The sequence below is a fragment of the Mugil cephalus genome, chromosome 1 (genome assembly GCF_022458985.1).
Source record: "Mugil cephalus isolate CIBA_MC_2020 chromosome 1, CIBA_Mcephalus_1.1, whole genome shotgun sequence".
Lineage (NCBI taxonomy): Eukaryota > Metazoa > Chordata > Actinopteri > Mugiliformes > Mugilidae > Mugil > Mugil cephalus.
Genome location: NC_061770.1, coordinates 30477790 through 30503900, shown reverse-complemented (window position 1 = coordinate 30503900; position 26111 = coordinate 30477790). Strand labels below are relative to the sequence as shown.

Below are 26111 nucleotides of genomic sequence, written 5' to 3'. Positions count from 1 at the left end.
GTTAACCTCCTGCTCCTGCTCAATAATTCTGCAAGTCCTCTGCTCAACCCTATTCCTGTTGAAGACTCAAAGTTTATTATCAATCATTCCATGCTGTTTTCTGCTGCATTTGGGTTCTACACTACACACATTTACGACTTATTATGGTAACTGTTTTTTCCAGCATTGATTCACTGTCCATTTGAAACTTTTCAGACAAGCTGCAATGCCATATCTCCACTACTAACTTAACTCAAACCCATCCATACATGCACACACTTCCCAACATTCAAATCAATGCTCATGATGATGAGATGGTTCATTTCCTCATGCAGAGGACCATAGTGACAGTGCTCTGCTAGTTCATAAACCACAGAAATGAATGCCTCAGTTGATTCCCCTGACTCTTGACTTCTCTTATTGAGACAAGCCCTCTCACAGATCACATTATATTTGCATATGAACTACTTATAAAAGACTTCCTACGGCCTATGATCCATAGTATAAACTAATGAGTTCAGTCCAGTTTGGCCGCCATCCAGAACCTTTAAAACCGACAAATCCAGTTGGAAAAGTCAAAGAAGTCAAAGTTTTCCGGTGGGTTTATAGAGAAAGTCCAATAGCTAAAGTACAGCAGGACTTACTGTAACTGCAGCAGCAAAAAAAGCAGAAACACAAGAAGCAAAGGAAAACCAGAAATAGCAGGAAAGCCCAACAGGTACTTCCACACAAACTGGACTAGAAGGCAAGGGATAAGACAGGATTATACACAGACAGAGTAATGACAGAGAGGCAATACATATAATTGAGAAGCAAGCAGGCCACAGATGGGAAAGAAGACAGTGTCTTGGTGTACAACCACCAGAAATAAAGCTGAGAGTGAGCTCAATGAATGACCTTTTCGTTGACCAAGGGTGAGTCATCTTCAAACTACTGATGACCCAAGAAATTCAAAATAACTAAATTAAGAGTAATAGGTCCGTCTCTGAACATCCTGTCAGAGCGTGGGAAGATCAACCTACTGAGCTTTCAAAAGACAACCCTGACGAACATTGTCAATATGAAAGTGACTGTACTACAGGCTATTTCATGAGGAAGTTTATGAATTTCACTCATAAAACTGAGGAACGTTCTGGTATAGTTCTAATTATCATGACACAGATCAGAAAACGCTGGAACAAACTCAAACAGAGGTTCAGGTGTGCAGCACATGACTTTTATTCTTGTGGGACTCTGACAAGAAACTCTTGTCTCGTTGCTGACTACAGCCTAAAAAAAGTAATACAACCCCTTCAGATATGCAGCTAACCGCAGCGAGTTTAGAAACAGCAGCAGAGTTCATCTGGTGAGAATTGGTGTGAACAGATGAAGCTGATGGAACAAGTTGGTTAAACCGAAACCTCTCTGATATGTTGGTTAAAGCGTACCTGCTGTCAAGCTCCACACATTTGTTTTTACACATAAACTATTTTAAATTTGAAACACAGCAAACAGACGAGCTTGTATAATAACAACACCAGTACTGGCTCTAACTGTCATTTTGTGGTTTTCATGTAGATCATGAAGCTCCTCCTTTCAGTCAGCGCTTAGTAACCTGTGTTACCACCAGGCTCTGAGGTGGCAACAAGGAGGGAGGCACACAGACAGATTGAGCTCAAAAGTAGTTTTTATTTAACATAACCAAATGAACTTATTTACAAATGAATGAGGTATGTAGGAAAGTAAGGTGTCAGTCATGTCAGCAGTGTGTGGTTGCGTGGTCAATGTGGTGAGGTGTATGTTGTATGGTGCAACAAACCAAACAAAAGAAGCCACGACGGCAAGTCTAGAGCGTGTTGGGAGAGAGCTGTGAGAGAGACAGAAGCTAAACAGAAGGCCATCTTTTATGCTCTCTGGATAGCATGGGCAGGCAGAAATACAACCCTCCCACTCTACGCCTTAACCACTCCCCGTACCGGATCGTCACACCTGTAACACACAGGACACAGAAGACAAATATCATGCAAGTGATAATTATAATTATAGAAATAGAAGAAGCCATTGTACACATTTACTTTACTAAGCAAAGCCCTTCAACCATTTAAATGACACCATCTTAGAGTTTTACAGAAACAATACTATGTGTAGACGCTGCACAGACAGAAGATGAGAAGCTCACTGGCTTTTTTTAAGCTTTTAAGTTTTTAAACTGCTGTTAAGTTTTCTTTCAGTAACTGTGAGTGAACAGTTAAAACGTGCTCATAGAAAGACAACTGTGTAACAACGCTTGGGAAGATTAGTCAGGATTAAAGTCTTTATGATCTTCTGCATCAGTGGCAGAAAACGCTGAAACATAAGGAGTTGTGAATTGTTTGAGACATATATCAATACTTTATGAATCTTATTTTGAAAAAAATAGGGACATGAAGGACAAGATTCTTTGGCCCTGGATCAATTTTTACGGACTGAATGAGATCACCATCAAAAACAAGCTTTTCAACTATCGCAAGGAGCTAAGATATTCATGAAGTAGACCTAGAAATTTCCTAAGGGACTTCTCCACTAGAGGACTCCATCTTTATAGAAATTAGCTGCAATGTTGGAGGAAGATTTTTTGGTTCTGCAGCTAATAGTCACGTTTACTCGCTCCATCACAGGAAAAGCAGGATTCTCCAGGATCTCTCAACTAGCGTTGGATTTTTTTCAGGGACATGAAGGACAAGATTCTTTGGCCCTGGATCAATTTTTACGGACTGAATGAGATCACCATCAAAAACAAGCTTTTCAACTATCGCAAGGAGCTAAGATATTCATGAAAGTAGACCTCAGAAATTTCCATCATTTGGTAAGGATAAGGGAGAGAGATGAATGGAAGACTGCCTTCAATACTCTCAGTGGATGATACAGGTACTTGGTGATGCCTTTTAGATGAAACCAAATGTCCCAGTCTTTCAGGCGATGGTAAACAATGGGCTAAAGGACATGTTAAACCATTTTGTTTTTGTATACATGGACGACATATTGACTTTTTCCTCCTGTCCTGCAGAACCTGCTGGATAATCAGCTTCTTGTAAAGGATGAGAAGTGTTCACCTCAGTCACGTCATCTCACAGGGTCACATTCAAATGGACCCATCTAAGGTTAGCGCTATCTCGGGTTGGCCCATTCCCACCTCTAGGAAATAGTTACAGCATTTCTTAGGATTTGTTGAGCTTCCACAAACGGTTTATCTGAAATTTCAGTTCCAGTGGACTCCCCAGGCATAACAGTTGTTTCAGAGACTAAAGACCTTCTTCACCATGGCTTCCATCCTCATCCTTCCTGACCCTAAGCATCACAAAGGATGCACCAAAACTTGTCCAAACTGAGCTCCCCATAATTGTTTAACCATTGCACGAGTCACCAGTTTTTAATGAGTATAATGTGTGTCTCCCTACATGTACAATACCCAAGGCTTACAGTATTCCGGCACCATGTCGAACCTCTGGCATGTGGCGTTCACTCTCAAACAACAACAAAAAAAAAAGGTCAACAACATTTAGAAAAGAAAAATGTTTACGAAGGATATTGTCAGGTTCGAGAAGTCAATTGAGTTGCATGAGAATTGCAAGGCTTTGCATAACTATAAAAATGTATGTTATTGTGTATCTCTGTAGTAATGGAGACTTGTGAGACTTCTGTCTTCAATCCTGATTCGTCTATAAAAGCTTCTTCTGAAAAAAAAGGATCAAATTGATCAGGACTATCATGATTTTCATTTTCTAACATACCTTCTTTTTACATCTGCCCTTCGCTCACTTCTGCCTTACTCTCTAGTCTGACATTCAATTTGAAAACTTTTTTTTTTTTTTAATATTTGAAAAAATTGGGGGAAAAAACAAACAAACATATGAAAGAGTAGCATGTTAACAATGCATATCTAAGTTTATTTTTCTTGAGACTTTGCAAAATTGCTAACAGATGAAGACACGAGAAGGTGGTGACACACTGTCAGAGCTCACACGTTTCTACAAACCAACATCAATTAATAGAAGCGCTCAGGCGTTGTGGTTATTTTGAATATCATATGTCAGGCTAGTTATGGTCAGAGCGAATGCTTTAATAACCACATTTGCAGACATGTTACACAAGTTTCTCAGAAAGACACTCATTTCCTGATTCAGTCACAGTGTCTAACCCTGGGACTAGAAGCATAGAAAACAGCTCGATAGCAATGGGCTTAATCCTACATGAAATATCCACTTTGTAATCTCAGCTACTAAACTGAACTTAATTCACCTGTTGGTCATACAGACCATCTTTTTCTTTTATATAACAGAAAATCCTCTATTCTGTTGAAGTTTAGTCATATTTTATACCTCTGTCTAACACACAGTGAAGACATCCGAGCAGCAGCAGCAACAGCACCACCATGATGATGGTGAACACAGTCCTTAGGATGGGGTAAATGTGACAGTTGTTATCTGGGGAGGTTTTGTAGAGAGAAAACATTATGAGACACAGTGGTTAATAAAGTAGTTGTGATAAATAGAAGTGAAAGAAGATGGACCCAATCCATTTCATCTCTCAAAGGGCCTTGTTTCCAACATGATGGTTCCCAGGTTATTTGTTTAATGATTTAACGATTAGACAGCATAGTTTAGATTAAGTCTTCTTACCATTACACTTGCAGGAGGAGGTAAGATTCATCTCTTCATGAAAACATGATGTTGATGAGGACAGTAAAGCTAGATTAAATAAATAAATAAATAAATAACAGGAACTTACATCACACGTATGCACTTTGAAAATAGAATCGCCATCTCTCACCTCTAACAGTCAGCCAGGTCTGTGGTGATTCTCCAACTCCAGAGATGTGACATTTGTAGAATCCTTGATCAGACATGGAGACTGTTTTGAGGATCAGATTTCCTGTGGAGCTTCTCCACTTGAGGACTCCATTTTTATAGAAATCAGCTGTGATGTTGGAGGAAGAATTTTTAGTTCTGCAGCTCAGAGTCACATCTTCTCCCTCCATCACAGGAAGAGCAGGACTCTCCAGGATCACAGAACCAGCTGAAGAACACAGTCATATTTAACTTATTTTGAAATCACTTTGAGATAATCACAAAATATCACTGGCTCACTGCAAACATACAAGTGACATTGATGTTGATGATGTTTCTTCTCTCTCTTTCTTCTAGATACCAGTACTTTCCAGAGTCCTCTTCATAAACACTTTCAATGGTGCAGTTAGGTCCCCTAAATGTTTTGTCCTCAGTTGTGCAACACGAGGGGTTCCTCCCTTTGGATGTACTTTCAACGTGACAGTAAAAGACTCCGTCACAGTAAAAAGTGATGGACTCGTATTCAAAGAACTGCAGTCTGTTTGGAGAGATACGAAGAAAAGCTGCATCTGAGACAAAGAAAAACAGAGAGATTCAGTTTAGACATTTTGCCTATCTTTCTACAACACCCCAACATGAAATCTGCTCACCAACATCATGATCCTGTGCACAGGACAGGAGGATTGTCACAGTCACTGAAGATGCAAAGAAAATAGATGAATCAATAAAAGTTTTGACGTTTCGTTCAGCTGCTCACGATGTTCAGGATATTTTCTAATTAAATGTCGTAGCTGGTGAAGACTTCAGTCAAAGACATTAAAATTAAATTCACTCACTTAATAATGTTCATAGATTTGCATCTTCATGTGTATCTCTTCATGAGATTTTTAATTGTAAATAAAGTAAGCTTTAATCTGGAAAGGAGTCAGTACTCACACAGTGCGATGCAGAAAGCTCTGACCTTCATGTTGTCTTGATGCTGACTGACTGAAGTATAAAGTGAGAAATGATCTCTTCCTGTGTGACTGTTGAGAAGAGGAGGTGATACAAATAGCTTGCGAGTGTTAGTTAAATATCAGTGGGTGGTGCAAAGAGTGAAGGCAGAGAGAATCTGTGAGTGATCTTTGAAAGAATGTTTAGAAAGATTGGAGGATTTTTAAACACTTATCCTGGTTTAGTGAAAGAATGGGCAAAGCAATAACCTACACATAATGACACCTAAATGGATGTCAGACGAGAAGAACGTAAACTGACAGTAACATACTATCAGGAAGGCGGCTGCTTGTGCCTGACACCAGTGGATCATGACTGTAAATGAGTTGAAGGCTAAAAGAGGAGACTGAGTGTCTGTGAAAGGACTCAACTACTTCAGGCACTTCAATGGTCTGATATGAAAATACACAGATAAGCCTCATCTGAAAATCAATTAGGTCCTACTTATACTTATGCACCATATGGGCATTCGCAGGTTAAGGTCACTCTGTCAACTTGTAAGCCTGATAGGTTCTACCTATGGTCCAGTGAGATCCTTGCTCAAGCAACTGGTGTGACCCATGTGTTTTTTTTTTTTTTTAAAACCTAGTAGGAAACAGACAACAATCTATGTGTCTGCTACACAGCCTGTGATATCTCTACTCTGTTGCTCTATCTGTCCCATCCTCTTCACAGCCTTGTCTGAGGTAATCCTGATGGGTGGAAGACAAATACGATACGATCGTAGACAGACCCAAGCCTATATGGATGATGTAACTGCCCATCTCCAGACAGCAGCCTGTACATCCAGACACCTCAAACAACTGGAGGAGCTTCTAGCATGGGCCTATATGAGGATCAAAACCCACAAAGTCTCGCAGTCGGTCGAACTAAAAGGGGTTGAGGGACGACATGATCCTCTTCACTTGACGTGGCGAAAGAATCCCTCTACTGGTAGAAGGCCCAATGAGAAGCTTAGGCAGACTCTACACGGCCAAGAGCATGGCCCAACTGGTCATAACCCATCTCAAAGAGTCTGCACAAGATCAACCAGTCCCTCCCAGGCCTTCCTCGATGCTTCCTTCGATCCACCACAGAACTCTTTGGGAGAAACACCTTACAGCTTCCAATGCAGCCAATTAGTCTAGGGTTCAAATAAGAGAAGTGAGGCAATTATTTGAGAAAAGAGACTCACCAGACAGGCCTGGCTCTGGCTCTTGAGCGAGGATAAGGCACAGACAAAAGAAGGATTTGCAAAAGATGATTTGGAATAATGGGGTGAAACATCTGCTCCTGGCTGACGACCCTGCAGTCTCCACAATGAACAAGAATGCCAATGGTTACATCTAGACTATAAAGGAGTCAATGAAACTCGAGCTGCTCTTCTTCTTTACATGTTGAAAGATAATATAATAAGTTTTATTTTCAGAACAAAATGAGCCATTTCAAGTCAAGTCAACTTTATTGTCAATATATACATATATATAAATAATAAAAAAATATATACATATATATATATGTGTATATATATATATATATATACATATATATATATGTATATATGTATATATATATATTTAATTGTGAGGTAGAGGAAGAGAAAGCCGAAAGTTCCAACTTGAGCAAAAGCTGTGACAAGGAAAAAACTGATAGAAACACGGAAAGGCTCAAGATCTGTTTGTGTCGCTTTGTCCCTTGTCTTTATGGCATGGCTACGTCCAGTGTAGAACTTGCCAGCAGGTGTCTCCCTTTTTGGTTTCAAATCATTTGCTTAATTGTCTGGACAGGTACGCCTTGCCGGTAAGTAGCTGCATACTAGCATTGTTGGTGTTTAAATACCATATGAATGAGTATATATTTCATTCATTAATTTTGGGTTTTGTGTTTATGTTGCATTACAGGTTTACAACCTAATCGTCACTATATTGCTTTCTAATTAACGCCGCTAACGAGCTGGCTAACGTGGGCTAGCAGCTACCAAGCGTGTGGATGCTTGTTGTACATGTGAACGTAATAAAATCATAAAAGTGACTGGAGTTGTATCTGCCATACCTGTCCTGATAACCCTTCCAGAGGGGAGTTTATTAAACTATAGCAGGTAGCTTGATAAAATGCTGGACAGTTGTAAACCGTCGTCGGAACCGTGCCAGAGGGTACACGGACCCCAAGCGGAGAACAGCCATCGTTAAGGGCTGGTGCCGAGAGCGGTGACCCGGAGTCTGGGAAAGAAGTTGCTGTCAACAACACCACTGCAACGGAGGATCCGAAGCTGAGAGCTAACGGGGCAGTTAAGAAGCTGAATGACTTCCAGAACCGTGAGTAAGGCTGTGTGGATAGTATAAAAGCTGCGGAGCTGATAAAGTGACTTTACGCACCACGCTATAGCTACCGGCAAAAGACTCTGTCTTGCGCCGTTTGTTTGGCAGAGACGTGAGTTTGTTTTGTTGTTGGAACGGACCTCTTCGTAACGACTCAACCGCCTTGATGTTAGTGCTGGCCGTTTACGTGAAGTTGAGTTGTCTGATGAGTTAGCTCGATTGAAGGATGATTATACTAAACTCCTTGATGTCAGTAATGAATATATCGACGCACAGAGGCAGATAGACCCTACAGGTGACAACAGTGAGTCGAAGGACGCCCTGGCGAGGAGAGACGCCAGTGAGCAAAGGTTCCTTGAAACTGAGAGCAAGATCTTGGACATGCTGTGGTCCAAGTATGCAGCACAAGACATAGACCCCCTCGTAACCCAGTTCAAGTCGGCTTTTGATCGGGCTGAGGCACTCGGGAAAGATAAAGTAGTGCCATGGACGCAGCAAGGGGTCGAAAGTGGTAAACTTCATAGGAAGCTCCATGGACTCAGTGAGGCTGTGTACCCTTGGAGAGACTATCGGCCATACGGGAAAGACAGATGGATGCTCCTTTTATCATTGAAAAAGGACAAGGAGCAACTGATGGATGAGTGGACATGCCGACGTGAAAATGAGGTCATGAAGAAGGACAGTGAAGAACACGATGGCGACGGTGACAGAGGAGAGGGGGAAGAGGATGAAGATGTGGGAGTCGATAACGCAGTCGGTGGAAGTGTCACATCAGCTAGTAACAGCCTTACAGCTGCGGATAACATCACTTCTACTCAACCTGTAACCCCTGCTGTTGTTACCCCACCTGTTATCACCCAGTCCGCTGTTGTCACTCTCCCCATTGATGGGCAGGGAACTGTACATGTTGCAAGCTCTCCTCCGTTCATTTCCGCTGACAGAGCAAACATCACCACCAGCGATGCTCAAGGTCCTGCTGTCATTGGTCAACCTCCAAGCCGGTATGTACCAGCTGCCACACACAGTACTCCCCAACAGATATTACAGCCCACCCTGCAGTCACGGCGGTCGGACGGTGGACTTGATGTCAATTTCACTCTACCTCCAACTCTCGCCAGCACGCCACAGTTGCTGAGTGTTCGTGCTGCTCCATCTGTTGATCTCAGCATGGGACAAGGTAGTAGCATGCAGTATAGTGGCACTGGTGCATACGCCGGGGGGGATAACAGCTCCCAGTGGGAGCTGATGGTGATGCAGATTCCTAAAATGAGGCCTAAAATAAGGCTCACACCCATAAGTTTGCCTAAGTTCTCCGGGGACAGGAGGGACTATTGGCGCTGGAAGACTGAATGGGAGAGTATCCAGGCACAGGCAGAACCTACTGGGTCGCGAGAATGTAAGAAACTTCACTTGCTAGACAGTATAGATGAGACTGTGAAAGGTGACCTCAGACTGTTGCGTTGCAAAAATGCGAGCGATATCTTCAGGGAGTTAGAGAACCACTATGGTGATAAAGCACAAACGGCGGAAGAGATCGTGTTGGAGCTACAGTCATGATCTGCTGTAAAGAACCACCAACCACGAGAGACGTTAGAGTTGATCCTGGCTGTGGAGAGGGCAGCATCGGACCTCACGGACCTGGGGTGCGCAGACGCTATACAGAACCAGCTGGTGATTCGGTCTTTAGAGAGTAAACTCCCTGATGTCATGAAAAGAGAGTGGCTCATGTATGTGAGGAACCCTCTTAACAATGTCCACTCAGGTAACTGTTTCGACAGGCTCTTGCTGTTCCTGGAAGACCAAAAGTCGTTACTTGTGAGGTTGGAGCAGTTGCTACTGAGCAAACCGTGGCCTGCTAACACTCCTGAGAGACCAAGCGGCCGGGAGAAGCCAGGTGACAGATGGAGAGAAAAGAAGTTGTTTACTAAAACGACAGCAAGTGAAGTGAAGACACCCAGCAGACACCATGTGCTGTGTGTGGTGATGAAGAACACAGAGGAAAACTGTTTCGCTGCAAAACTTTCAGGAAGGCCAATCTGTCGGAAAAGAAAGCTCAAGTGAAAAAGGCAAAAGCATGCACAAAGTGCCTGGATGTTCACGGGGTCGACAGTGCCTGAACTCCAAAGTTCCTCTGTCGTAAGGAGGAGTGTAAGAAAGGCGATACTCCGGTGGACCACCACCCACCAACAAGGAAGGATGCTGCAAAAAGGGAAGCCAAAGCAGAGGAGAAGAGGGGACCCCGTGGTCCGACAGAGGAGCAAGAGGCTGTGTTCGCCGAGTTAGGACTGACTCCCCGTCAGTTGGAAGCTGTCCGCAGAGCTTGTCGAGAGTGTGTGCCGGCGAGAATCTGATAGAACAGAGCGGCTTGAAAGAACATCCAGTCCTCGTGATGCTCGTACCTGTCACGACAAAGGGACGAGACAGGCTCGGAGCCTTGGTCGATCTTGCCTCCGACACTAATTACATTACGCACCAAGCTGCGGAAAGACTTGGACTGACCGTTGAACCAATCTCACTTGTCGTGTATGGTGTCGGCACGATGAAGGTGAAAGTTGATACAAAGAGGTGGATCGTGTGGTGAGATCGGAGTGGCTGGAGTGGTTTTTCCCTGAAGTTAAGCCGGGAGAACTGGCCCGCCCAGAGAAGATCGATCTACCGATCAGTACTCGCGAAGGCCGATTAGCTCCACAAAGACTGCAAAGGGTTGGCGACCTGGTGTTGTGGAATGGTCCTCTAGGGAAGATAGTGAGTGGTGTGCATCCAGACATCTTCGAAGAAGTGGAGCTAACCACATGGCACACTTCGCACACTTCGCACACTCCATGAGGACGGTAGCCAACAAAGTTGAAGAACACTTTGTGGGAAGGCCGGGAAGTCATTCGGAACAAGGAACAAGCGTGCAGGTTTGAACGACAGCAGCATGCATGCAATAAAGAGGTCCTTGACTGGCTAAAATGGGATAGCATCAGAGCTGCCTGTGATCCTGTCTGTGGAGGGTGTCGCTGTGGGAAGTGCCCACCGGGAGGAAAGGAGATGTCACTGGCCGATGAGAAAGACCTGGAGATAATAAGGGCAGGTCTGACCTTCAGGGAGAGTGACCAGCCGCACTGGGATGTGAAGTACCCCTGGAAGGAAAACCCAGCTTCTCTTCCCAACAATCGAAAGGCTGTGGAGGCAACGTTCCTGAGGGCTGGGAAGCGACTCATCAAAGACCCCATCTGGAAAGAAGCTAACATGAGGCAAGTCCACGAAATGGTTAGGAGGGGAGCTGCTGTTAAGCTCACCAAGGATGTGATGGACAGCTGGGATGGCGCCGTGTGGTGGGTGAGCCACCTAACCGCACCAAACCACCACTCAGTGACTATGCCGGTGCGCCTCGTCTGGAATAGCAGCCAGGAGTTCAGAGGGGTGAGCATGAACATTTTGCTCAAAGGGCCAGACGTCCTCAATCCCATCAGAGCAGTGCTCCTCAGATTCCAGGAAGGAGAACACGCAGCCATGACATCACCAAGATGTATAATTCGGTATGGCTGGAGGAACAAGAGGTCCATGTACATCGGTTCCTGGGTCTGGTCCGGTCAAAGTGGGAGGCGGGACAGGACAGAGTCCGAGCCAGTGACTCTGATATTGCCTAACCAACTAAGGGAGGAAGACAACAAAGCCCTGGGGGTTGGGTACCTGGTGCAAGAGGACATACTTTTCGTGATGGTCTCTATCAACTTCTCCAGAAGGAAGAAGATAAGGACTGAGATTGACCTCATCGAAGAAGAAGTGGAAGTAAAGACACCAAACCCACTGACCCGTCGTGTTCTACTGAGCCAGATCGCCGGGCTGTGTGACCCAATCGGACTAGCAACACCCTTGAAACAGAAAGGAATGATCCTTGTGAGAAAAGCCTTCCAGGAGGCTGGCAAGCTCACTAAAGACACCTGGGATGAACCCCTGTCTGAGGAGCTCAGAGCACAAGCAATCGCACTGTTTAAGGAGTACGTTCGTCTGAGTAGCGTCAAGTTCCACAGGAGCCTCACGCCCTTCAATTGGAGGGGTAAACCCTGGGGAATCACGTTTTCTGACGGGAGCTGTGAGTCCTATGGCGCTGTGCTCTACTTGTGATGGGAGACATCAGATGGTGTGGTTGTCCGGCTGGTAGAGTCAAAGGCCAAGTTAACCCCCCTCGACCAGAAGGGCGACGCGGTCAAGGCTGAAGTCTGCGGGGCTGTCTTCGCTACACGTCTGAAGGGATACGTATTGAAGCATGGGCGATTAGATGTGGAGAAGTGGTTCCACTTCATTGACAGCCAGACGGTGCTGGGAGCCATCCAGAGAGAGAGCTACGGATTCCAGACATTCTTCGCCAACCGAGTTGGAGAAATACAGAAGGCTGGGCCCGTAGCTGACTGGTGGTGGATACCAGGTGAGGTCAACATCGCCGATCTAGTCACGAGGGGGTGCTCACCTGACCTGCTGGGTGAGAACTCTGTGTGGCAGAGGGGTCCTGAGTTCCTGTCTGTTCCATTTGAGGATTGGCCCATGAAGTCCGCTTCTGAAGTAGCAGCTGATGCCAGAGAAATGGTGGGTAAACTCCAGAGAAAGGCATATTCAGCAGTCCTCACCAGAGCTCGAGCCAAGAAGTTGGTAAACCCTGACAGTCCTGGTGGGGAAGGCTCAGTAGCCACAGAGGGAGTTAGTGGGACTCCGGCGTCCTCAGGAAATGAGATAAAACAGACCTCAACCGAAGCCAGGGAGACAGGGTCACTGTGGGGAGCCACGCTCATAGACCAAGTGGATCCAAAAAGGTGCAGTTCTCTAGCCTTGCTCTGTGGAGTAGTCGGTTATGTTCGCAGAGCTGTGAAGAAATGGTTGGCCTGCGTAGGGAGGGCCTCTATGCCAGCAAAGTGGGAGGCAGTACTGACAGTAAAGGAACTCAAAGCTGCATTCCAAGACCTGTGCCTTGCTGCCCAGAAGGGAGTTGCGTTTCCTGTGACGACACTTAATAGGCTCGTTGTCAGCAGGGATGGAGCTTCAGGAATCCTGCAATGCTATGGTAGAGTCCAGGCCATTACCCAGGGAGGGACCGGTGTGCCCCTAGTCCCCTTCAACGCTTGGATCAGCACCCTTCTCACACGAGAGGCCCATGAGGCTAACCACGAAGGTGTTGCTGGTACACTCCTCCAGGTGAGGTCAAAAGCATGGGTGATGCAGGGACCAAGGATTGTCAGAAATGTCATTGACTCTTGAATGCACTGTTGAAAGACCAGAGCGAAAATGTGTAAACAGGTGATGAGTGAGCTTCCCCTCGAACGAACTGAACCAGCTGCCCCCCCACGAGTTTACGGCCCTGGACCTCTTCGGTCCCTACGTCGTTAAAGACACTGTGAGACGAAGAACAAGGATGAAAGTCTGGGGTGTGGTGTTCAGTTGAATGGCTTCGAGAGCAATGCATGCAGACATCGTCGAGGATCTGTCGATAGAAGGATTCCTGAAGTTGTACCAGTGCTTCATAGCTCTCAGGGGTCACCCGAGGAAGCTCTGGTCGGATCAAGGAACCAACTTTGTGGGTGCTAGGCCAGTTTTGCAGGAGCTTTATGGCTTCTTAAATAGCATCGACAAAGATCAGGTCCAGAAGAAAGCGGCAACTGCAGGAATGGACTGGACGTGGGTATTTCACCTGCCAGACTCTCCCCACTGAAATGGGGCAGCTGAGGCAGCTGTCCGTGTACTCAAGAGAGCGTTAAGCAGCGTTGGTGAGGAAAGTAACCTGACGGCGTTGGAGTTCCAAACCCGCGTAGTACAGGACATGATGGTGAGAACATGCCAAGGCCTTCCAGTTTTTGGCGGACAGGCCAAGAGAAGCCGAGGTGCAGAGAACTGTCTCTCCACCACCCTCCACAGGGGCATTAGGAGGTTGGTGATTCTGCTACCAGTTAAAGAGCAAGAAAAGTCTTCCCCACCATGGTGTGTTTCGGTAAAGGTTCAACCCCCCCCCCCCGCCACCATCATCTTGAAGGCTGGTGGTGTGTTTCGGTGAGCGATGTCGTCACATCATCAAGGACAAAGTGTGTCATTTATGGACATTAAAACCACTTTGAGGTTATAGTTATTCATAATGTAACATGATACATTCATATCCTAGAATGCAAAATTGTGTTTATAGTTATGGGGTGAATGTCATAACTAGAAGTTTAACTGTTCGAACTGGTTATAGTGGCCCACTTGGATTCTAGAATCAGTTGGCACAGTGGGAGGTGTAGAACTTGCCAGCAGGTGTCTCACTTTTTGGTTTCAAATCATTTGCTTAATTGTCTGGACTGGTACGCCTTGCCGGTGAGTAGCTGCAGACTAGCATTGTTGGTGTTTAAATACCATATGAATGAGTATATATTTCATTCATTAATTTTGGGTTTTGTGTTTATGTTGCATTACAGGTTTACAACCTAATCAACGTCACTATATCACTTTCTAATTAACGCCGCTAACGAGCTGGCTAACGTGGGCCAGCAGCTACCAAGCGTGTGGATGCTTGTTGTACATGTGAATGTAATAAAATCATAAAAGTGACTGGAGTTGTATCCGCCGTACCTGTCCTGATAACCCTTCCAGAGGGGAGTTTATTAAACTATAGCAGGTAGCTTGATAAAATTCTGGACATCCAGTGAGGAAATTGTTCATGGGTGAAATAGGTCCAGTCAAGATTCTCGTGGACCGTTCTCCTTTCTCTTTTGAATTGATCTTGTCAATGACCTCTTTCACTACTGTCAGGACTTAGTGGAGGTGTGGACCCAGATGCAGGACGAAAAGCCATGAGGCCACGGTACACACAAAATCAACAACAACGAAAAGTATGTAATAAATACAAAACTGGGCAAAAGACAGGGAGCAAAACCTTGCTAAGGAGGCGACAAAACATGGCAACGTGACATAATGTGGGGACAAAAACTACACCAACAGGGAACAAAGGCAAAGAAAGGGCTATATATACACACATGGGCAGAGGGATGGTGAGACACAGGTGAAGCTAACTAGGGCAGCGCACACACAGTGAAACCAATAAACAATCAAAGGAAAACACAGGGAGCAATACAAAACAGGAAACCAAGAAACTTAACAATATAAAACAGGAAGCTCAACACAAGACCATGGAAAAACACAGACAAAATCAGAATCATGACAACTCTGTGAACTCAGGAGTAACTCTGACAGGGATGTCCCAAATTTGAAATGTATTAGACCAGCCATAAATAATGTTTAAGATTGTATACATTTGTTGTGCTGTTGGTTCATTTTCATCCTCTTTGAAAGTTATGTTACTGTAATTTTTTTTCCCAGAAAATATGGTTGTCTGTCTCTCTGCGTTAGCCCTGAGATAGACTGGAGACCTGTCCAGGCTGGACAGCTGGGATATGACTCTTCAGAGGACAATCAGTTCCAGAAAGTGAAAAAATGGCCCAGCCAGTCTATGTTACACTGTTCCTCACCATGAGGGGGAGCTCACTGGTAAGAGCTTTTGTCTTGTCATTGGGCACTTAAGTGTTTTTTTTTTTTTTTATTCAAGCAGTTGATGAAGGCTGGTAGTTGTGCATGTGGTCGGTGGTGTCCCTCCTCTGTGTGCTGTGCTGTTTTCGGGGATGTGGTTACTTCACGAGTGTGCTTTCTTCATGTGTGTCTGAGTAATTTATTTTAGTTTGGGCCCTCCTCCTCCTTTCACTCGCTCCAGCTAGCTGTAGGCTGAAGCTCCTGATTAGCTTTGTTTGCTGTTTTTTTCTTTGCCTATATTATTTGTGTTAATGAAGTGTTTTTTGAACCACCTTATGGGCCATGTCTCCCGGCTTTTGAGTAACACAGCTGTATTAGGGTAATAGATTCAGCAATAGAAATTTCCTTGGGTGAAATACCTGAGGTGGCATTGTCTGGCATCAGGTAGACTGATTTCATAGTAAAGTAGCCACTTCCAAATTATTAGCCATTCCATTCGCCACATATACATACATAGAGTAATGACAGACAAGTGACACCAATAACAGAGAAGCAAGTGAACCACAGACAAGGAAGAAAAGTTGACAAAGGTGAGATGTGTTGGTGGTTAAGTAGAACCAGCAGAAATAAAATCTAGAGTCTGGAGCATCTTCAAACTACTGATGACACAAGAAATTCAAAGGAACAAAAAAAATAAGAGTAATATATGTGTCTCTGAATGTCCTGTCAGAGTGTGAGAAGATCAAGTCACTCAGTTTTCAAAAGACACAACTCTCAAGACCACTGTCGGTGTGAAAGTGACAGTACGAAGCAGAGGAACATTCTGCTGTAGGTATAATTATCATGACACATGTGAGAAAAAATTTTGTACCACAGAACAAACTCAAACAGAAGCCCTGACGTTTAGCACATGACTTTTATTCTCTGATGAGAAACTCGTCTCTTTGGTGACCACAACCTAAAAAAGCAATACTTTCAACACATTCAGATACGCAGCTAACTGTTGTGCATTTAGAAGCAGCAGCAGAGTTAATCTGGGGAGAACTGTGTGAACAGACGAAGCTGATGGAACAAGTTGGTTAAACTGCCTGACGAAAATAAAACAAAACCTCTCCGATACGTTGGTTAAAGTGCACACACTGTCAAGCTCCACGCATTGGTTTTTGCACAGAAATTATTTTAAATTTGTAGCATAATGAACAGACGTGAGGTCAAAAGTTTTTTTTTCTCCATTTTTTAGCTTGTACAACAACAATTCTGACTTTAACTGTGTCACTTCCTGGTTTTTACGTAGATCGCGGTGGTCCTCCTTTCAGTCAGTGTTTAGCAACCTGCAACACAGCATACAGACTTTACTAAAGTGTGACTTAAAATTTCTACTCATACCCTTCTACAAGGAAATATTCAGAACCCCTCAACAACTTAAATGACACCATCTTAGAGGTCTACATATATATGATAGTAGAATGAGTGCTTGGAGACAGGTTGATTCTAATCAGAGTGTTGGATGTTCTGACAGGATGTGTAGATGCTGCACTGACAGAGGATGAGGAGCTCGCAAGCTCAAGGTTTCTGAGCTGCTCTTTGAGGTTTTGTTCAGCAACTATGAGTGGACAGCAAGAACATGCTCATAGAAAGACAACTGTGTAGCAAGGAGAAGATGAAAGAATGTATCTGACTTACATCCTGAATTGTAGAATAGTAGGCATCATTGTCAACAGGAGTCACTGAGGGAACGCTGGACTCTGCTGGTTTGAAGACAAATGAAATATTCTTGATACATGTATGTCTTTTTAGTTAGAACAATACCTCATGTACGGATATTGGGATGAACAATGATTTTAGTTCTGACCCAGCTGTGGATCGCCACTCTCGCCCAAAGCATAGTAAATGGGCGGCTCTCCATTTTCATCTGATAGAGAGAAACAGTCAGCTCAACTTAATGTTTGTTTTACAGGATTGATTCTGCAATTATTTAAAACCTATTTCCACAGTATTTATGCTATGCTAAGCTAAGCACCCCCAGGCTTCAGTTAACATCCGATTATTGGCTTGAATAAAAGAATGAGCATATTTGCCAAAGTGTCACTATTTTGTACTCGTTTCATTTTTTTTTTCAGAATTTGTGTCAATAACTTGTGCTTGAGATCAAAAATGAAAGTTTCAAATAGAAAAAATATAAACTGATACAGAAACTTAAGCAACTGAATACATGTCTCAAGTCGTACAGATATCCTTGTGTAACTTGTCTGAGCTGAACCTGTGGATTACATTGTGGAGGAAGTTAAAATTTAAACTATTAACAAGGCTTTTCTTACCAGCACCGTCACCTCAAACAATGTAAATGCTGAGTAGCTAACTGCTAACTGTGGTGTATGAGGTTATGAGGAAATACCGTTCTTCTTCCTGGTCTTTGTTACAGTAGCATACATAGGTTGGCTTGCTTCAGGTGCACTGGCCTGAACAGAGACTGGAAAGACAAAACAATACATTTATAAACTGTATAATTTATATTATTCCTGCTAAATGTATTATTTTGTAACCTTAAACATACCTGTCTGATACTCTGAATCAGGCACTGCCATTGACTGTGAACAAACATCTGTTAAAAAAAAAACAAACAAGATATTATGAATACTTTAACCAAACTAAAGGAACTCAGAGGGGTGATTGTATATTTGATTGTATACTTGTGATGTGATTTTATACCTGATAATAGTTATACAAGTAGACAGTTTATGTAATTTGGAAAAATGTGCAGTGTTTTGTAAAATTATTACCCAACAGAAGCATTTATATTGTGAAAAGCTTTGGCGCTAGCACCGAACCCCGAGGAACTCACCATGTCTTTTAGATACGTGGAAAAATCGTGATGCGGCAAAGCAAAATTGAGCAAAGTTCATGCGATGTTCCTCATTCCTGACAAAGGAGAATCTGCCAAATCGAAGTAGTCCCACGACCAACAAGACAAGCATCAACAAGACGGTGCTCACGATCCATGATGTACTTGAGGAGCCAGTATTGGAGTCTTTGTGAGGTTCTGTATATGTGAATTGTTTGAGAGTGTGAATACATGCGAGATCAGCACTTTATGATTCTTATTTTTAAAAGACAATGTGTCTCACCTCTAACAGCCAGCACGCTCAGTGGTGATTCTCCAACTCCAGAGATGTTACATTTGTAGAATCCTTGATCAGACATAGAAACTGGTTTAAGGTTCAGATTTCCTGTGTTGCTTCTCAACTTGTGGACTCCATCTTTATAGAAATCAGCTTGGATGTTGGATGAAGATTCCTTGATTCTGCAGCTCAGAGTCACATCTTCTCCCTCCATCACAGGAAGAGCAGGACTCTCCAGGATCACAGAACCAGCTGAAGAACACAATCATATTTAATTATCTTGAAATCATGTTGAGATAATGAAAAAATATCACTGCCTCACTGCAAACGTACAAGTGACATTGATGTTGATGATGTTACTTCTCTCTATTCCTTCTTCACACCAGTACTTTCCAGAGTCATCTTGATAAATGTTTTTAATGGTGCAGGTAGGTCCTCTTGATTGTCTGTTAGTAGTGGTACAACACGAGGGCTTCTCCTTAATCGATTTATGTTCAACATCACAGTAAAAGACTCCATCACAGTAAAAAGTGACCAACTCATATTCAAAGAACTGCAGTCTGTTTGGAGAGATACGAAGAAAAGCTGCATCTGAGACAAAGAAAAACAGAGAAATTCAGTTTAGACATTTACTCATGTGAACTGATGAACAACATTTACAATATTTAAAAGTAGAAAAGTAACAGAGGAACTCCTTTCTGGGGTCCACATACTACAAAGTTTTACAAAAGCATGACATATTACATAGACACCTGAACCAAGAAGCCAAAACCCAAAACAATTTTTACAACTGCCCAACAAAAAAAAAAAAAAATCTGCTCACCAACTTCCTCAACGTGTGCACACAGGAGGATCGTCACAATCACTGAACACGCAAAGAAAATAGATGAATCAATAAAATGTTTGCTGTCTCTACGGCTGCTCAACATGGTGATCAGCATATTTTCTATTAAATGTCATAGCTGGTGAAGAATAATATTTCAGCTCACTCAGTGAACAATCCTCAAATAACACATTTCACGTTCACGAGATTTTTAATTTTAAGTAAAGTTTTTATCATCAGGTTTTAACCTGAAAAGGAGCCAGTACTCACACAGTGCGATGCAGAAAGCTCTGACCTCCATGTTGTCTTGACGCTGACTGACTGAAAGTGTAAAGTGAGAAGTGGTCTCTTCCTGTGTGACTGCTGAGAAGCAGACGTGGTGGAAATAGCCTCAGTGTTCTAGTTAGACATCTGTGGGTGGTGCCAAGAGTGAAGGCCGACTGAATCTATGTTCAGAATCTATATCTTCCATATTGGTTTATGAGTTATTAGCATTGCAGTATACTTATTAGTCTAATCTAGTCTACTCTAACATACAATGGAGGCTGAGAAGAAAGACATAAAACAATGCACTAGATGTGCTAAAGGTGAAACTCACCTAAAAATCGACTGAGTGTTCATAGAAATATCACAAATCACACATATCCTAAAAGTAGAACCAGGGGCAATATCTGTTTGGACATTTGGACAACCAAAGGTACCCAAACTGTGTCCTCTTGAAAGGGAAACTGGCTACAAAATACAATTCTCACTACAGGAGGCAATGTTCACACAATACAACCTTTGGTCATTTTATTTACCCTGTACATCGTCAATTTCTGCCATTGTGAACATTATAGAATCCATGAAAGTATTGAGACGAGTCACTGGGATATGTTTCACATTGTTGAAAAAGTTTTATTGTGTGCAAGATGGCTATGATTTGCTTACTATATATATTACCACCATTATCCTACTAGACAGAGGCACAAGTTCATCAACAAGGTTCATCCCTGTGCTTTCTTGTCTAGGAAACTTTCCACATCAGAAAGTGGGCAACCGGGAGCTGCTGTCTGTTAAACTTGCATTGGAAGAATGGAGGGGGTTGTACTGGTACTTTTGGTGTGGACTGATCACAAGAATAGCCAAAAGACTGAATTCTCAACAAGCCAGATGAGCATTGCTTTTTACGAGATTCATTTTGTCCTATCGTCCTGGTTCCAGAAACATCAAGCCTTATGCCCTGTCCTGCCAGTTTGAGGGTGAAGACATCTCTGGGACCTCTTCTACTATTTTGCCAGCCTCTTGTGTCATTTTAGTTGTGATGTGGGGCATTGTTAATGAGGTCAGATGTGCGTTGTAGGGGATGGAGATCCTGGAACCCTGCCCAGAACATTGTCTCTTTGTTCGGCCCATGCTCTGCTCTAGAGTTCAGCAGTGGGGGCACTCTTCCAATCTCAGCTGTCATCCAGGAGCAGCCCACTCAATCAGCCTCCTCAATCGTTGTGTCAGTTTCTAGGAAACTTTCCACATCAGAATGTGGGCAACCGGGAGCTGCTGTCTGTTAACCTTTTAAAACCTGAACTGCACATGAAACAAAGCTTACTGTATTTGAATTACTGTAACTCACTCATGGACAAAATTTAAAGTGTAGCTGAACAGTGTGTGGGAAGCGGCACTTTCTGGAAAGTCATCCAGGGGCCGCCCACTCAATCAGCCTCCTAAAATAGCAGTTCTGGTGGTCCACTCTCAATGACGAGGTTCAGGAATTCATTGCAGCCCCATCTGTTGTCAGAATAAGACCTCATGTCAGTGGCCTCCCAGTTTTCTCCACCCCTTGCCTGTTCGCTGACGACCGTGGTGCATCTTTGTGGTGATTTTGTTATGTGACTGCCTTTTTCTGAAGGTAATACTGTTATTCTTATTGTAATAGCCTCAGTGTCTAACATAAATATCAGTGGGTGGTGCAAATGCAGATGCAGATGCTCCTGGATCACTATAATTCACCAACAGAGGTTCCACCAAACAATTCTCAGCCAACTGGCAGCTCTTCTGCTTTACCAGTGCCTGTTCCCCCCTCATACACTCTTCCATTTTCTCATCCTGAGTACTTTTCTGGGAATAAGAACAATTGTCAAGTTTTTTTGGTTCAGTGTGGACTACATTTTGAGCTACAGGCAGCAGCTTTTCCTAGTGAATGCTCCAAGGTGACTTATATCATCTCACATCTCTCACAACAAGCAAAGGCATGGGCTACAGCAAAGTGGGCGCTCCCATGGGTCACAAGCTGGACCTGTCCACCTCCACACTGTCCAAGGTTTTTGACCACTCAACTCCAGAGTCTGATGCTGCCCTGCCTCTTGTGGATCCGTGTCGAGGAAAATGTTCAGTTGTTGACAACACCACTGAATTTCACACCATCTGGTTAAGTGGTACTATGGGTGGTATGTTTCCTAACTGCTCACTGCTGTCCACCATGGCCTGTCCAATGCTTTTAAGGACCAGCTGATGTCCTTGGAGCCTCCTGCTGACCTGGAATCATTCATTGTCTTGGCTATCAAAATTGACAATTGCTTCAGGGAATAAGAGACAGTCCGACTGCACTTCTCCATTCCACCAACTCATTCTGGTTATCCCGACACAATCCCCAAATTGACTGGTCCACTGGGGAGATTTTGGATTGGGGGCAGAGTTGCCTGAAAGCCCCACAGCATCTGCCCTTTTTCTTAGACCACAGAAGTTACAGATTTGCAAGTAATGCAGGCTAGTCCTGATTACTCTGATCTCTCTATGGTTACTCAGTGCTATCATGACCTCAATATTCAACAAGGCCCATGTCACCTCATTCCCTCCTCACAGAGTATATGACTTTTCTATTGATCTGCTCCCAGGTGCTTCTCCTCTCGAGGGTTTTCTCCGTTGTTGCTGTTTCTCAACTTCAGAACGCAATGCCATGGATGTTTACATCATCTTTTATGTTAGAGCTAAAATTATTCATCCCCATTTCTCTCTACGTGGAGTGGGATTTTTTCATGGCCAAAAGCACAAGTTTCTTTGTCCCTGCATCAATTTTTGTGGACTTAATAAGATTACCATCAAAAACAAGCTTTTGAACTCTCGTGAGGTGCTAAGATATTCACCAAACTAGACCTCAGAAATACCCATTATTTGGTAAGGATAAGGAAGATGAATGGAAGACTGTCTTCAATACTCTCAGTGGACGATACAGGTACTTGGTGATGCCTTTTAGATTAACCAACGCCCCAGTCTTTCAGGCAATGGTAAACAATGTGCTAAAAGACCTACTTTCCGATTAAAGGACTGTTTATAGAAACTTTATCATCTGTGAATCGTGTGTTTGGGTCGACCCTTGTGTGTTGGTCTGAATCCTGACATAAATTAATTGTAGCAACCACTCCCACTGGTCATCATTTCAACTGTTTTGCACAAAGTTAAGATTAGGTCTACTAATTGAATTTGGTTAATGGTCTCTAGTTCCCAGATCACTCCTAGTCTCTTCATGTGTGTACTTCCTTTGACAACTGGTCAAAGATCCAAATGCAGATTGTACAAAAACTTCAATTACAGCAGAGACACGAGAACATTATATGATACGCAAATAAATTCCATATGTACAACCTCTTGTCTTGGATACTTTTGACATACTAGCAGTTTATAGATCACAAGATTTCTTGCCAAGAGTGGATAAAGACTGAAACACTTTGCATAGATATAATAACATGTATGTTCATGGGTGTCTCTGCAGCAGACTCGTCAGACTTCTGTCTTCAATCCAGGTGTTTCTATAAAAGCTTCTTCTGAAGTAAAAGGGTTATATTGATCATGACATGATTTTTATTTTTTTTCCCTTACATCACTTTATCTACATCTGCCTTTCCCTCACTTTTGTCGTACTCCCTTTGTCTGCCATTAAATTCAAAACTTTTGGGGAATTGGGGGGAAAAAAACACCATAATCAAGAGTAGCATGTCAGTAATACATCTCTAAGTTTATTGTTCTTTAGACTTTACAAAATTGGAAACAGAATAAGACTGCCAGAGCTCACACATTTCTAAAAACCAACATCAATTAATAGAAGTGCTCAGACGTTGTGGTTATTTTGAACAACATATGTCAGGCTAGTGACAGGCAGAGCGAATGGTTTAAAAACCACATTTACAGACACAGACATAGGTAGACAAGTTTCTCAGAAAGGCAATTATTTCCTGATACAGTCATAGCGTCTAACTCTGTGTCTAGAAGCATAAAAAGAGAAGCTTAACAGCAGTGAGCTTAATTCTGGGTGAAATGTGAGAATAGACATGTTGACTTCATGATCTCAGCTACTTAACTAGCTTTTACCTGTTGGCTGTCATCCAAACTATATTTTTTCTTAATATAACAGAAAGCTCTATTCTGTTGAAGCCGAGTTGTGTTTTATAGGTCTGCCTAATACACAGTGAAGACATCCAAGCAGCAGCAGCAACAGCACCACCATGATGATGGTGGACACATTCCTGAGGATGGAGTAAATGTGACAGCTGTGATCTGGGGAGGGACCATGTTCTGTGAGAGTTTCTGCAGAGAGTAAATACAGTATGAGACATGGTGGTTCATAAAATTGCTCTGAATAAATAGAAGTTAAAGAAGAAAGAAGCAATCGATTCCATCTCTCAAAGTATCTTGTATTCTACAGGACGGTTCCCAGGTTATTTGTTCCATGATTTGACAATGAAATCATGATAATATGGTGTAGATGAAGTCAGCAAACCAAGATTAAAATAAATACAATAACAGGAATTTACATCACACCTATGGACTTTATTCAACTTCAATCTTAAAATAGACATGTCTTACCTCCAACAGACTCAGACTCTTCGTGTTCTTCTGTATCAACAGTAGAAAACGCTGAAACTTAAGGAGATGTCAATTGTTTGAAAGTGTAAACACATACAAGATGAACACTATGAATCTTATTTTGACAGAACAACACATAAAAAAACATGTCTCATCTCTAACAGACAGCCATTTCAGTGGTGATTCTCCAACTCCAGAGATGTGACATTTGTACAATCCTTGATCAGACATAGAGATTGTTTTGAAGATCAGAGTTCCTGTGGAGCTGCTCCACTTAAGGACTCCATCTTATAGAAATCTGCTTGGATGTTGGAGGAAGGTATTTTGGTTCTGCAGCTCAGAGTCACATATTCTCCCTCCATCACAGGAAGAGCAGGACTCTCCAGGATCACAGAACCATCTGAAGAACATGATCATATGTAATTATCATGAAATCACATTGAGATAATCACAAAATATCACTGTCTCACTGCAAACATACAAGTAACATTGATTTTGACGATGCTTCCTCTCTCTCCTCCTTCTTGACACCAGTACTTTCCAGAGTCATCTTGATAAATGTTTTTAGTGGTGCAGTTAGGTCGTCTTGATGTTGCGTCATTAGTGGTGCAACAAGAAGGTGTCTCCCTAATTGATTTATGTTCAAATCACAGTAAAAGACTCCATTACAGTACAAAGTGACCAACTCATATTCAAAGAACTGTAGTCTGTTTGGAGAGATACAAAGAAAAGCTGCATGTGAGACCAAGAAAAACTGAGAAATTTAGTTTAGACATTTACTCCTGTGAACTGATGGACAACGTTTACAATATTAAAAAGTAGAAAAGTAACAGAGGAACTCCTTAAACACTCCAATCTCAAGACATTTTTGCCTCTTTTATTCCTCATTCTTTTTTCACATCCCCATTAACTGCCACCACTCTTTCTGGGGTCCACATACTACAAAGTTTTACAAAAGCATGACGTATTGCATAGACATCTGAACCAAGAAGCCAAAATAAAAAAATATTCTGCTGTCCAACAAAAACAATCCGCTCACCAACTTCCTGATCGTGTGCACACAGCAGGATCGTCACAGTCACTGAATATCAAAGAAAATAGATGAATCAATAAAAGGTTTGCTGTCTCTATAGCTGATCATGATGTTCAGCATATTTTCTATTAAATGTCATAGCTGGTGAAAAATAATATTTCAGCTCACTCAGTGAATAATGCTCAAATATCATGAGATTCATGAGATCTTTAATTTTAACCTGAAAGGGAGCCAGTACTCACACAGTGCGATGCAGAAAGCTCTGACCTCCATGTTGTCTTGACACTGACTGACTGAAAGTGTAAAGTGAGAAGTGGTATCTTCCTGTGCGATTGTTGAGAGGCACAGGTGGTGGAAATAGCCTCAGTGTTCTAGTTAAACATCTGTGGGTGGTGCAAAGAGTGAAGGCAGACTGAATCTATGTTCAATGTTTGTTTAATATTTTCCATATTGGTTTATGCTTTATTAGCATTGCAGTATACTTATCAGTCTAATCTAGTCTAGTCTAACGTTCAACTGAGGCTGAGAAGAAAGACATCATAAAATAATGCACACCAACCACTGAGTGCTATAGGTGAAACTCACCTAAAAAATTAAATGTTTTCTAGGTTGACTGAGTGTTTATAAAAATATCACAAATCGCACATATCTTAAAAATAGAACCAGGGGCAATATCTGTGTTACGTGCCAGGCAGCCAGGTACTCTGTGTGTTTGTGTCTCCCCTCTCCTTTCCTGTGTTATTTCTTCAGGTA

The 26111-nt window shown here is 42.8% G+C and overlaps 2 protein-coding genes across 4 annotated transcripts; both read right to left on the bottom strand.

Moving 5' to 3' along the window:
* Window positions 1-3869: 3869 nt before the first annotated feature.
* Window positions 3870-5852, bottom strand: LOC125021706 (low affinity immunoglobulin gamma Fc region receptor II-like). Its single transcript, XM_047607857.1, has 6 exons — window positions 5721-5852; window positions 5435-5479; window positions 5096-5353; window positions 4768-5013; window positions 4617-4685; window positions 3870-4421 (listed from the first exon to the last, which is right to left on the bottom strand). The coding sequence occupies exons 1-6, from the start codon at window positions 5749-5751 to the stop codon at window positions 4300-4302; spliced, it is 771 nt and encodes a 256-aa protein (XP_047463813.1). The 5' UTR covers window positions 5752-5852; the 3' UTR covers window positions 3870-4299.
* Window positions 5853-16456: 10604 nt separating this feature from the next.
* LOC125019859 (low affinity immunoglobulin gamma Fc region receptor II-like) lies at window positions 16457-19795 on the bottom strand. Of its 3 annotated transcripts, none has more exons than XM_047604867.1 (10): window positions 19760-19795; window positions 19490-19531; window positions 19000-19257; window positions 18673-18918; window positions 18390-18587; window positions 18102-18149; window positions 17943-18017; window positions 17400-17459; window positions 17231-17295; window positions 16457-16878 (listed from the first exon to the last, which is right to left on the bottom strand). In XM_047604867.1, exons 1-10 carry the CDS (start codon window positions 19788-19790, stop codon window positions 16864-16866), a joined length of 1038 nt encoding a protein of 345 aa, XP_047460823.1. In that variant the 5' UTR covers window positions 19791-19795; the 3' UTR covers window positions 16457-16863. The 3 variants fall into 3 exon arrangements, with proteins under 3 accessions (XP_047460823.1, XP_047460833.1, XP_047460815.1); XM_047604877.1 differs by having other exon boundaries at window positions 17231-17292; XM_047604859.1 differs by having other exon boundaries at window positions 16457-17295.
* Window positions 19796-26111: the final 6316 nt, after the last annotated feature.